This window comes from Eutrigla gurnardus (assembly GCF_963514095.1).
Source record: "Eutrigla gurnardus genome assembly, chromosome: 2".
Taxonomy (NCBI): Eukaryota; Metazoa; Chordata; class Actinopteri; order Perciformes; family Triglidae; genus Eutrigla; species Eutrigla gurnardus.
The window spans coordinates 10,568,062-10,581,904 of NC_139916.1; the positions used below are offsets into that span (position 1 = coordinate 10,568,062).

Sequence of the window (13,843 nt, forward strand, 5' to 3'; positions counted from 1 at the left end):
TGTATCTGTCTCTCTCTACCTCTCTCTAACTGTATCTGTCTCACTCTCACTCTAACTGTATCTGTCTCACTCTACCTGTATCTGTCTCTCTAACTATATCTGTCTCACTCTACCTGTGTCTCACTCTAACTGTATCTGTCTCACTCTACCTGTATCTGTCTCTCTCTTCCTCTCTCTACCTGTATCTGTCTTACTCTACCTGTATCTGTCTCTCTCTAACTGTATCTGTCTCACTCTACCTGTGTCTCACTCTAACTGTATCTGTCTCACTCTAACGGTATCTATCTCACTCTACCTGTATCTGTCTCTCTAACTATATCTGTCTCACTCTACCTGTGTCTCACTCTAACTGTATCTGTCTCACTCTACCTGTATCTGTCTCTCTCTACCTGTATCTGTCTCACTCTACCCGTATCTGTCTCTCTCTACCTGTATCTGTCTCACTCTACCTGTATTTGTCTCTCTCTAACTGTATCTGTCTCACTCTAACTGTATCTGTCTCACTCTACCTGTATCTGTCTCTCTAACTATATCTGTCTCACTCTACCTGTGTCTCACTCTAACTGTATCTGTCTCACTCTACCTGTATCTGTCTCTCTCTACCTCTCTCTACCTGTATCTGTCTCACTCTACTTGTATCTGTCTCACTCTACCTGTATCTGTCTCTCTCTACCTCTCTCTACCTGTATCTGTCTCACTCTACCTGTATCTGTCTCACTCTAACTGTATCTGTCTCACTCTACCTGTATCTGTCTCACTCTAACTCTATCTGTCTCTCTCTACCTCACTCTAGCTGTATCTGTCTCTCTCTCTACCTGTATCTGTCTCTCTCTAACGGTATCTGCCTCACTCTACCTGTATCTGTCTCTCTCTACCTCACTCTACCTGTATCTGTCTCACTCTACCTGTATCTGTCTCTCTCTTCCTCTCTCTACCTGTATCTGTCTTACTCTACCTGTATCTGTCTCTCTCTAACTGTATCTGTCTCACTCTACCTGTGTCTCACTCTAACTGTATCTGTCTCACTCTAACGGTATCTATCTCACTCTACCTGTATCTGTCTCTCTAACTATATCTGTCTCACTCTACCTGTGTCTCACTCTAACTGTATCTGTCTCACTCTACCTGTATCTGTCTCTCTCTACCTGTATCTGTCTCACTCTACCCGTATCTGTCTCTCTCTACCTGTATCTGTCTCACTCTACCTGTATTTGTCTCTCTCTAACTGTATCTGTCTCACTCTAACTGTATCTGTCTCACTCTACCTGTATCTGTCTCTCTAACTATATCTGTCTCACTCTACCTGTGTCTCACTCTAACTGTATCTGTCTCACTCTACCTGTATCTGTCTCTCTCTACCTCTCTCTACCTGTATCTGTCTCACTCTACTTGTATCTGTCTCACTCTACCTGTATCTGTCTCTCTCTACCTCTCTCTACCTGTATCTGTCTCACTCTACCTGTATCTGTCTCACTCTAACTGTATCTGTCTCACTCTACCTGTATCTGTCTCACTCTAACTCTATCTGTCTCTCTCTACCTCACTCTAGCTGTATCTGTCTCTCTCTCTACCTGTATCTGTCTCTCTCTAACGGTATCTGCCTCACTCTACCTGTATCTGTCTCACTCTAACTGTATCTGTCTCTCTCTACCTCACTCTAGCTGTATCTGTCTCACTCTAACTGTATCTGTCTCACTCTACCTGTATCTGTCTCACTCTAACTGTATCTGTCTCTCTCTACCTCACTCTAGCTGTATCTGTCTCTCTCTACCTGTATCTGTCTCTCTCTAACTGTATCTGTCTCACTCTACCTGTATCTGTCTCTCTCTACCTCACTCTACCTGTATCTGTCTCACTCTACCTGTATCTGTCTCTCTCTACCTCTCTCTACCTGTATCTGTCTCACTCTACCTTTATCTGCCTCTCTATACCCGTATCTGTCTCTCTTTAACTGTATATGTTTCACACTTATCTGTCTCTCTCTAACTGTATCTGTCTCACTCTACCTGTATCTGTATCTGTATATATATATATATGATGATGTTTCGGTGACGGGAGGTTGATGTGTGGAAGCTTCAGGCTGCAGCCGGACGCTCCTCTACATCAGCTGGGATTCCCTCTCGGCGGTGACCAATCACGGCCCGGTTTGAGCTCACGTCACTGCTGATGTGAAGCATTGGGTGAGTGTCCGCGCGGACCCTCTGTGATGTCACTGTGTCACCTCTTGCAGCTGTGAGGCCCACTACACAAGAACACACACACACACACACACACACACACACACACACACACACACACACACAGCTGATTACCCAACCTTCCGTTGCACAACTTCCCTTCATGCACCTCGTCTGTCTCTCTCTCTCTCTCTCTCTCTCTCTCTCTCTCTCTCTCTCTCTCTCTCTCTCTCTCTCTGTCTCTCTCTCTCTCTCTCGCTGATGAGCTCGTTCTTCGGTAGCCATCGTTGCCTGAAGGCTGCTAACACTTTAGCTGTGATACATTTCAGTGCACCTCCGTTATCCTGGAGGTCTCCTCCAGAACTTATAAAGTCTAAAGATAAAACAGGGTTTGTCCAGCACGCTCTCAACAGTTGGCATATGAATTTCAATGTTAACGCCACAGAAATGACACACGAAAACGCCTAAAATGCATAACAACTCTGGATGACCACGCATCGCTACAATGTGCTTTTGTCTGTATTCATGACTCAGCGACGACAGGAGGAGAATCTCAACTCTGTTTGGTTGTCCATCACAACGTCATGCACTGGATTTGAAATATTTCAATTCGTGCAAATAAAAAAATGTGCCTCGTTCATGTCATTCGTGACATCGTGCAAAGAAATGTTCAAACACCTCAGCATGCATTATGAATAATGCAAACAGCTGCTCAGTCTGATTGATTCATGAAAACCGGTCTTTTCTTTGCTGCCTGCGGTCATCCAACCTGACAGACGGACTTCTGCTGGTCCAGAGAGTCCAGGATCCAGTTGCAGACAGAAGTGCAAATTCAAAAGTTATAAAGTTTCGGACTGGAACCAACACTATGACCTCTCCATCGTCAGTCGGTCTCTGGTTGGCAGTCGGCCTGCTGGACGAACATCAGTCTGGATGTTTTTTATGACTCAGTTGGCAGAGGAGATGAAAAGATTTAAAACAAAGTCTAATAAAGTTTCCAACTGGTGTTTGAATCAGCTGATTAAAGAATGTAGGAATCCAAAGTTTGATAAGAGCCGGGCTGATTAGAAACGAAGGGAGCAAGGAGGGAAGGAAGGAAGGAAGGAAGGAAGGAAGGAAGGAAGAAAAGACGGGAATAAAGAAGACGGAGAAGAGATGTGAAAATGGAGACAATAAAACTTTGACCGACCTTCGTTATCAATATTTAATGAAACAGCAATTGGAAGAGTACTCACACCAACACCTGAACCCTGATAAGAGCTGTGGCATTTTATCAAAACAGCTGATACAAATATTCCTGCTCCCCTGACAGGCACAAAGATCATTGGACGTATTTCTACAGCTACAAAGAGTCTGTTTGTGGTGTTTTAATTCATTTCATGGCAAAAGTGTGTCTACTTGTGTCACTGAAGCTGTGTTGCAACATTCTCGCTCATTCAGAGTTGCGTTTGCATCGCCAGGGAAACGATGTTGGCGTGTCTGCAAAGCTTGGATACGTTGAATGTTTTCACATTTGGTCGGAGCAAGTATTGTCCAATAAGTGAGGGAATGTTATGTGGTGTAATTATGATGCAAAAAAGCTTTCTTGTTATGTAACATTACCCTTGTTACATAACATTGTATAAGAAGTTCTGCTCAGGGCTGCTGTTTGTTTGTGGTACACTGTTACGTTACTACGCTATGGTGTTAGTTATTGTGTCGTTGTGTATTTCTGCCAGCTTGATAAGAGGCTTACATAAAACCTATTCATGAATTTATTACTTTTTTAAAGTTTTGCAGAAACATGCAAACATTTTTCCTGGTGAGCAGGTTTGTTTGTGTCCTCCATCTCAAAGCAAGTTCATCTCCTTTAAACTCTGGTTTGGTCTCCACCACTGACTTTAGCTGTTAGATGTTTTCACCAGCTTGCTTCTCACTTTTGCGGTTTGGTGTCCAGTGCAGACAAAACAACACAGCACATGTGGGGTAAAACCAAAACGTTGATCTAAAAGGGACTAAAAGGCTCCGTGGAGCTGCAGAGTCCGTGATCATCCTCTGTGGGTTAACAACCATAAGACACATCTATCATACAGCATTTAGTCATTTGATCTGCAAGATTACAATAAGCCTGATTTTGCAACATATATCAAGTTTTATTGTGTCTGAAGCATGGATCATTTTTATTCGAAAAATATAACTGCGCGCTTACATGTAATAACATGTTATAAAACAGTTTTGTTATAAAGTCATAAAAATCTTGGAAAAATAAAAATGGAAGATAAGGGATCAGGTACAATGCAGTTATGTGTCAGATAAGAAATGTGCTGGAAAACAAGCAGTTTGAGACACGCGGTAAAACTGAGAGGTAATTATTTCTTCAGACGAGGTCGCCAAAAACCAAGGACACTCAGACGCTGCGTGGCAGAACACGAGGCGTTAATGATTGTCTCAAAGAGGACCCGATTCTGACCAAACAATCTGACAAACATTCCTGTTAATGCTCACAGCAAAGTCATGTATGTTTTTTTTCTTTAAGTTACATGTTGAGAGATTAACAGAGTTAATTGCATAACAGCATATTGGTGAAGGTCAACATAACACCATGTCTGTACTGGGCAGGTTTCATTCTATTGACTTCACTTCTCACGATTCCTGCATCACTGGGACTTCTATGGGAGGACAGATTTGTATTAAAGTGGTGTGTTTGTAGGTTAATGTTGTATCCAAAATGCTCATAAATATTACATGAGAGGAGATTTCCTAAAGTTCCACTTCAGGAAAAATTTCTAGAAATTCCAGTTGCATTGTTTTTCTTGATTCCGGTGCAGATATAGAGATATAAGATATAGATTTCCATTTCTCCAAACAGGTGGAAATGTTATTTCCACAAAGGCAAAGGAGAGTCACGTGAAAATAAGACTTCAAGGACTCGTTTCGGGCAAAGAATATCTTGATTGGATGGAGATATTCTTCCTTACGCCGCAGCTTGTCTGCGTTCTTGTTTCTTTCAACAATCTAACATTTCTCCTGAGGTGAAAAAAATGTTATCGACGGCTTAAAATGAGAAAACTGATCCTTCTTTATTGTCAGTTACCGGTTTTGAAGTCTTCATACATGGATGCATTGGACGTCGTCATGCAAAAGTCTGATTGTTTATCTGTAGAAGTCAAGTTGAGATCAGCCGCTGACCTAAAACATTTCACTGTGTTGTTTGTCCTCAGAAACATTACATTACATTACAAAGCAACATGGTAAAAACACTCAGGATCGCAGATAGTGTCAAAAACAAGTGAGTGATGATTAACTTCAGTCACCGTCATTATCTTCACGTCTTACACAACAGCTGCACAAACACATTCGGCCTCACACAGCTGCACACTATTCATTCAGGACGCATCGGGCAAAAGCGTTGTTTGAAATGCGTTGGACAATTTAGAGATTTTAGGCTGTTTTGCTTCGATATCACATCTTTTCCAGACTAGTGGAAAGAAAAAGAATCCAAAATACACATTTTGGTGTTTATTTCTCCTAAATGGAGCAAAAGTTAGAATTAGTTAACGACTCATTTGCACAGTTCTCAGAAAACGACGTGTAATACAAATTACCTGTCTTAATTTAAGTAATCAACTCTATTTACTTGCAGTGTCTTCAAAATGTTGGATGGATGAACTTTGACATGTTTAAAGGTTGTTTCCTCGAAATTAGCCAGAAGTCTCCACTTCAGCAGCTCTTACATCCACCAACCTTTACACTGTCTTTCCTGTTGAGATCCTGAAGGTTTCTACAGAGGCGTTTGCATCATTCACAGCCGGATTTGTTGAACATTTTATTCCAAAAAATCTTGGCGGAAATGTATAATTTTCTTGTGGCTTTTGACAGTTTATTTCTCATATTTATGGAGTGACACAAAGAGATCCTACATTCCCTTAGTACGAACCTGTGAATATTACAACAAATCAACAAAATGAAACAAGAATGTTGAACCTAGCTTTAATGCCTAATTTGCATATTTGAACATAAGTGGGGTTTTTTTCACCCTTGATGTTATTTCTGCAACATTATGCTGTATGTGGTTTATGGATTAATTTACATTTTATGTATTGACAGTTTTCACTGGCCTGAGTAGGCCTACATTTCTCTTCAAATCATGTTTGACATTTGAAAAACAAGAAGAGCTTGTTTTGAAACAAGTCGCACACACACAGCATCAGCATCATCGTTGAGATTATCTCTCCACGGTAAATATTTCTGTCAATGACCGTTGCGGCACTGCCGTCACAGATGAGACCTTGTGTCATTGTGTACAAAGGTATAGTCAAGATACATATGTGTCAATATAACAGTCTGGCCTGGAAGCGTTTCCTCATGTAAACTATGGTGTACTGTAAAATGCACAAAGCTGCAATTTTTCTGTCTCGTATTTATCAATGTAGACAATGCAAATTCAAGCGTTGCTTTATTACATAATTTGGGAAATATAAACATCTGAGCTAATTACAATTTGCTAAAAAAAACTATTTGAAACGAAGGTCTGAAACTGAAATGAGATTCTTCTTTGTCAAAGCTACAAACCCCAAAATATATACATGTAGATATATCTACATATATATAATGTATCACATGCCAAGGCTAACAGTAGCATCAAGCACATTTTACCACACAGATGTTTCTAACATTGGGTGAAGCAGGATTTTATGTATATTAGATGGAACAAATATTGTACGTCGTTATTGAACGTTATGTGGTAAAATCCATTTATGTCAATTGTCTATTTTCTTCTCAATCCTTAGTGAACTAGATTTACTAGCCAAATGTGACATTTGTGAAATCCTTATTGTCCTGGTTTGCAGAAATCTACAATGGCAACTTTTTTTTGGTTCTACACTTTAACATCTACACTTTAATAAAATGAAAACAGCAAGACCAGATATTTGAAAAAAACATTTATTTTTCTCTCTCATCAAAATAGAACAGAAATATACAGATGGTGTATAAAAATAAATTAAGACAAAAAACAGACAGGAACAGAAAACGTACATTTCCCCCCATGTTCGTAGCCACGCTAACTAACCTAGCTTAGCTGGACTCGCTATTCTTTCTGTGCCATACAAATCCATATGGCGACGACAGTGTGATGTGCGCTCATAATAAGTTACTATTAAATAGTAAAATTCAGACGTACAGTAGGACAAAACATTGAAGCAACAGTTTAAAACACTGTTAGCTGTTACAACAGCATGTGAAAGGACAGAAAAGGAAACGGTTCCTATTCAGATCAGCAGATCACCAGCCCACTGGTTGTCATAGTTACAATGAGCACAGTAAGGAATGTTTCCTACAATTTCATACAAATTCATATCATTCGTCTCAACATCCCCCAGCTCAACTTTAACAGAAACATTTTCAGAATAATAATCTCACAAACAGGGAAGATTTCAAGTTGAATCAAAGAAATACAGTAAAAACTGAATATCGGGAGAATTGTTCCTCTTTCATGGCTTTGAGAGGCTCCACCTCCAAGGAAGGAATTCTTTATTATAAATCTGAGTGATAATCTGGAATTACTCACATTCTGCTCTCGAATTTCTGATATGTCGTAGATTTAATAAACTTCCTCTTTGAAATTACCGATAAGCTCGTTCAGATTCGCCAACATGCTGCGTTTACATCTGCTTCACTCTCTGCTGCAGAAGCTCCAGCTGCCGGCCCACCTCGTTGGGCAGGTCGTCGTTCACCTGGGTGGTGAAGTACTTCCTCACCTCCTCCACCTCCCGCTGCCAAAACTCCTGATCCAGGGAGAACAGCTCCTGGAGGTCCACGTCCCCCTGCAGGCCCCCGAGGTTCAGGGAGTCGCAGCAGGGCAGGTAGCCCACGGCAGAGGGCATGGCGCCGGCCTCGCCGTTCACCCGCCTGAACATCCAGTCCAGCACGCGGATGTTGTCGCCGAAACCGGGCCAGAGGAATCCGGCAGTGGGGCTCTTGCGGAACCAGTTCACGTGAAAGATCTTGGGGAGCTTGGCGCCGGGGCGGTCGGCCATGCTCAGCCAGTGGGAGAGGTACTGGCCGAAGTTGTAGCCGAAGAAGGGTCGCATGGCGAAGGGGTCGTGCATGATCATCTTGCCTGCAGAGAAGAGCAAGAGAAGAGAATAGCTTAGTGTCTTTTTAGTTCTCTCCTTGGAACATAAATCCAGTTTAAAAAAACTTGATACAAATGAGGATCTTGGTCTTGATTAATGCATAGTCAATGTCCAAGCAAGCAAAACATCTTATCCTCTAGGTGAAGAATTAGAAAGCTTTACTGACCTTTGTATTCAGCTGCAGCTGTGGCCTCTGACCTCATGGCTGCTCCGACAAAGACCCCATGCTGCCAGCTGAAAGCCTCGTACACCAGAGGGACGCCTGAAAAGAAGTGAGAGTATCGCGTTATTTCTTGTTCCGTTTTTTTCTGCCCACTTATTTGATCCCGCTTCGTAATGTCTCGTTCAGTTCTCTGCTCACCTTCTGGCCTGCGCCCTCCGAAGATGATGGCCTCAATAGGGACTCCCTCCGGGGATTCCCACAGCGGGTCGATGATGGGACACTGCCCAGCCGGAGTGCAGAAACGAGAGTTTGGGTGAGCGCAGGGTTCGCCTGGGGAGGGGGGGAGGAAGCTTTATTTCACAACACATCTGTTTTTTTCTCTTAAAGAGCTTTGAAACGCATGAATTCCGTAAAAGTGTAATTTACTACTGACAAAATGAGAGATTGGTTGTCTACAGTGATGCCTATTCAATTATTTATGATTTGAAAACACTTTTTCTTCAAAATTATTACAATAGCCTGGGACACGATTATATAATGGGCCCAATTTAGAGAACATATAATGCGTTTTCTAGGCCCATTACCAGATGTTTACCAAATTTACAAACTCTTACCATCCTGTGAGCTCCAGGGTTTGTTCTTCCAGGAGGTGATGGTGACTCCCTCAGGCAGTGGCTGGTCCATTCCCTCCCAGTACACACCGCCGTCGCTGGTCTCTGCAACATTGGTGAAAATGGTGTTCTTGATGATGGTCTCCATGGCGTTGGGGTTGGTTTTGGCTGAGGTGCCTGGCGCTACTCCGAAAAAGCCATTCTCAGGGTTGATGGCACGTAGGTTGCCTAGCGAGGAAAACATATAAAGAAGAGTTGTTGTTATTATTATTATCATTATTGTATTTTTAATGTCCCTGTTGGCTACATTTATACATTAATGGATCACTCACCTTGGTCGTCAAACTTCATCCAGGCGATGTCGTCTCCCACACATTCAACCTTCCAGCCGGGGAGCGTGGGGCAAAGCATGGCCAGGTTGGTCTTCCCGCAGGCGCTGGGGAAGGCCGCCGCCATGTACTTCTTCTCCCCAGCGGGGTTGGTGACGCCCAGGATCTGAGCAGGAGAAACATTCAGTGTTGGTCAGATTGTTGAGGGAAGTCCCTGTCATCATGAGATATGATTTTCTTTTCCTGCCTTACCAGCATGTGCTCTGCCAACCAGCCCTCCTCCTTGGCGATACGTGAGGCAATGCGCAGGGCGAAGCACTTCTTCCCCAGCAGGGAGTTTCCTCCGTAACCACTACCGAAAGAAATGATCTGCCTGCGGTCGGCGATGTGGCCGATTAACGTCTGCTCGGGGTTACAGGGCCAGTTGTTCACCAGGGGCCCTGAAGAACAAATGGGTTTGTCGGAATCAGTGGACAGCAAGTGTTTGGGGGACAGAGGAGAGTTTAATATATTATAAGTGAAAATAGCAATCAGCAATAGTATTAGGCGAGTTGTACATACAACATAGCAGTTGTAGCATTAATGGTAGTTATTGTATTGCATTAGTATTTGCTGTTAATGTATAAATAATACAAGTTGTAATATCATAGCGTCATAATCAGTATTATTTGTTGTTGTTATTACTAAAAGAAGTGCTTTAAGGGTATGAAATGACTCAAAGAGGTATCAGCAGTGAACTGAAATAGTAATGGTTGTAATAGAAGTGCAATAGGAATACTATTCCTTTTCATTAGCTAGTATTCAGTATTTCCTTAGCTGCTGAATGTGAATTACAGAAGTTATTTGTAGTTATTGTTGTGTTGATGCTGTCAACTTACTTTTAAGTGGCAGAGGGCAGCCGACAGAGTGCAGACAGCGGACGAACTCGCCCGTACCCAGAGCGGACAGCACCGTCTTCCCCATGCGGGTCATCACCCTCATACTGGCCACCACGTAGGGAGAGTCCGTCAGCTCCACTCCGATCTTGGAGAGGGGGGAACCTACGGGACCCATGCTGAAGGGAATCACGTACATGGTGCGACCTGAGGAGAGGGCGAGTCGGATGTCAACATGTCACTTGGCTTTCTTCGTAATCAATCAAAATAATAATGATCTAATTCATGTCTAAAATAAATTTATAAAGGGAAGCTCTTGGTTCTTAAAATATATTTTATGTATATTCCAAGTTCTATTTCAGAATGTTTCATGATAATTTATATGTTCGTTGAGCCAAATATTGTTCCCTGTGGTACCTTTCATGCAGCCGGGGAACCTCTGAGCCATCTCTTTGTCGAACTCTTCCGGGGACATCCAGCGTCCCAGCTGGCTGACTCCGCCCTCCAGCGGTGTGGGCACCGTGTCCCTCTGGTCCCGGGTCACAATCACGGTCTTACTCTCCACACGAGCCACGTCCCTCGGGTCGGTCCTGGCCAACCAGCTGCAGGAGAAGGAATGGATTTGATTTAATTTATTATTTTGCAAATAGAGGGATTAGGAAAATGTTACCCTGAAGCAACTGTGTGCAAGCACTTGTTGTTTTACACCTGCTGCTAATCCTGCATGATGTGACTGAACCAGCTGGATTTACTGGTTTGACAGAATGTCGACCTTTTGCAGTTGTTGTTTATTTCAACAGCTGACGACGAAGTGATGCACTGACAGGGCATTACGCCAACTTTGGTTTGTGCAAAAACAACCACAGCTGATAGTAAAAAAAACATTTAAAACTCTCTAAGACCTGATCTGAAATCCAGCTATCATCAGTAGACATTTCTTTTATATCATCAAGGTCTTTGTAGTCCCCCACTTAAACATTTTAAACAAATTCTCTCTGATACTATTTTTAACTGCTGCCAAACCAGATTCACACCCCAGCCAACATACCAGTTCTCATATTTGTTGAGCTTCTTGATCAGGCCCTGCTCCTCCAGCTGGGTCAGGATGAGGCCATTCTCCTCGTCTGAGCCGTCGCAGATGTGGAGGGAGTCGGGCTGGCACAGAATCACATTGGTGTCCACAAACTCCTTGACGGCCGGGCTGAGGGCACTGAGGTCGCCCTGCAGGATCCTGGGGCCGCTCTGGTTCTGGGACGGAAGCTGAGGAGGCATGGCGTCGGAGTCTGGTGGGAGTGAGCCGAAGGAAGGTAGAGAGGATGTCTTGGAGTGGACAAGCTTTAGGGTGGAAAGGAAAGGAGTAGAAGGGGGAGCAGTTGACATGAGAACAGACAAAATAAGGGTGAGGAAGGAAAAGAAAAGAGACGAGGGGTGAAGGATGGGTAGAAGGTAAAAGGTAAGCACATGATTTTTTTGTGTTCTTAAAGTCCTTCACTTAACATTTTCTGTCTTTCCCGTCCTTTTTCTGAGCTGTTAGATTTCTACTATTATGAATATTAAATGCTGCATCGTCTGTCAATGAAGTGCTGCAGCCTTCAGCTTGGAGTGATGGAACAGCATCCCACTCAGGGATATGGAGGATGTCAGCCGCATTCATTCGGCTGACATCCTCCATATCCCTCCTCACAGGCAGCATCAGCTTACCTTCAGTTGTTTGTTCGGAGCAGGGAGTCTTTAGCTCGGCCTCATTGGCTGATGTGTCTCTGTTGGCAGTTTTCCAGAAGTGTTGTTTTCTCCTTCTTGGTCAGTTGTAATCTGCTGTGAAGAGGGTTTGTTCTTTTTATACTCTGGGATGTCCCACAAGAGAGGAGGGAGGGAGGGAGGGAGGGAGGGAGGGAGACTGTATGCATGAACCTGTTGTTCCCTGCAGATCTGAAAAAACACAGTGTTACAGGCCGCCAGCCAATCATTAATAGGCAGCAGGACGTCACGTCACCTTCGCAGAACCGGTTCCATCTCAGCTGATAGAGACTCAGACTCACTACTGCTGGCATTGCATCTCGGTGTGATGCACTCATTCCTGAAAGGGAAGAGACAAGATTGTAATTTTGGGGGGTGAGTTTGTTTGGGGTGGACAAAGTCAGAACTGCAAGAAAGATACATGCTTGATTTTTCAGAACTTCCCTTGTTTTTTGTTTTTTTTAATACTCACTTATTACTTAACTCTGAATCAGCTAAATTAATGGACACTAAATTCTCTCATGGATACATTTTTAATCTTTCAGCTCAGATCATAAAGATTAATCCGACAAACAATTACGTAATAATAACTTGTAATATGAGTCTGTCCTCTTTGCAGCAGCTGCTGTTGAACTTTGACCCGCTGTGTGATGTAAGTTCAGGGTTCGACTTCGTCAGTGTGTGACGCGGGCTGCTTGCCCTTTTCTTATTGGCCGACAGACGGGGGCTCACCCTCACATGGTCGAAGTCCAGAGTGGAGCAGTTAAAAGGCCTCTAGACACATTAAATTAGCCTTTAAAGGTAAAAGTAGTGAGCGTTGCAGTTGATCTGGAGTAAAGTTTTAATAGATTTTGGTGTAATAAATAGTGCCACTGGTTACAGCTGTAGGAGTACAATCAAATTATGGAATTGTCAGATTCAAATGACACCGTTCTTCACTCTTTAATCTGTACAGAAGCTGATATGGGGTATTTTATCCACAAGAAATGTTTCTGGAAATTCTTTTAAAGGTATATTTTAGTATCAGTAGGAGGGAGGGGCGTTGCCAAACAAACACAGGATTTTTACTCAGGCGACCTGTTTTCCTGTCCTGTGTGAAATCAAAAGTTTTGCCACATCATACAATACAAAGGGGCTTCTGCAAAATGATGGATGTGGTTTGTATTAATTTATTTGCATGACACTCACTAGAAAACAGCAATAGTAGGCCTACACAGTAGTTGTAGTTGCAGTAGAAGGAGGTACAAGTGTAGTAATCATTCTACTGTCTTGTATCAGTATTAATGCTATAGTACCCCAATAGTTGTATTAGAAGTAGCAGCAGAAGTAGTAGTTAATGGCTGATGTCGTTGGGAGGAGTGGCGGTTGTATTCTGTTTTAAGAACAGTAGTTATTTTTTAAAGCAAATCTTTTTCTGGGGTCACGCTCGAAAATCTTGAGCAGGCGGATGTGAAGGTGTCCGCACTTGACCGCATCACTGACGCAGCAGCCAATCGTAACTCCGATCTGAGTCTGATCCAGATCCCAAGAAGGGGAACATGCGGAGGAAGCATCCTGCATGATAACCTGCACTTAAAGTTGCATAACACCTTCTGTTTTATGAACAACACTCGGCCCGTTGTGCAGCAGTCAGCAGTCATAAAACACCGGCAGCCAGAGGACCTTTAACCTGGTCGCTAAACTTGAATGACACTCACGTTTGAAATGAGTCAATTCATATTTTTACACTGTGAATATTTTTACTCAGTTCCTATATACGAGTTCTTCTTGTGTTTATGGTCTTCAAACTGCATTCTCTAACACATTGATATTTCAGGAACAAAACTGCTGGCTGT

General features: G+C 42.9%; 1 protein-coding gene across 1 annotated transcript; it reads right to left on the reverse strand.

Annotated features, from left to right (window-relative positions):
- Positions 1 to 7,086: 7,086 nt before the first annotated feature.
- Positions 7,087 to 12,083, reverse strand: pck1 (phosphoenolpyruvate carboxykinase 1 (soluble)). The gene is made up of 10 exons (XM_084038657.1): positions 11,973 to 12,083; positions 11,320 to 11,606; positions 10,689 to 10,873; positions 10,275 to 10,478; positions 9,649 to 9,836; positions 9,400 to 9,562; positions 9,071 to 9,295; positions 8,655 to 8,786; positions 8,460 to 8,555; positions 7,087 to 8,277 (listed from the first exon to the last, which is right to left on the reverse strand). Exons 2-10 carry the CDS (start codon positions 11,541 to 11,543, stop codon positions 7,820 to 7,822), a joined length of 1,875 nt encoding a protein of 624 aa, XP_083894783.1. The 5' UTR covers positions 11,544 to 11,606; positions 11,973 to 12,083; the 3' UTR covers positions 7,087 to 7,819.
- Between the last annotated feature and the right edge of the window lie 1,760 nt (positions 12,084 to 13,843).

Excerpts from the sequence above, each read along its gene's own strand:
- pck1 (XM_084038657.1), bottom strand. The coding sequence starts at position 11,543 with ATGCCTCCTCAGCTTCCGTCCCAGAACCAGAGCGGCCCCAGGATCCTG. Across the intron at positions 8,787-9,070 it reads ACCCTGGAGCTCACAGGATG|GCGAACCCTGCGCTCACCCA; the intron begins GTAAGAGTTTGT and ends CCCCCTCCCCAG. Across the intron at positions 8,556-8,654 it reads CGGAGGGCGCAGGCCAGAAG|GCGTCCCTCTGGTGTACGAG; the intron begins GTGAGCAGAGAA and ends ACTTCTTTTCAG.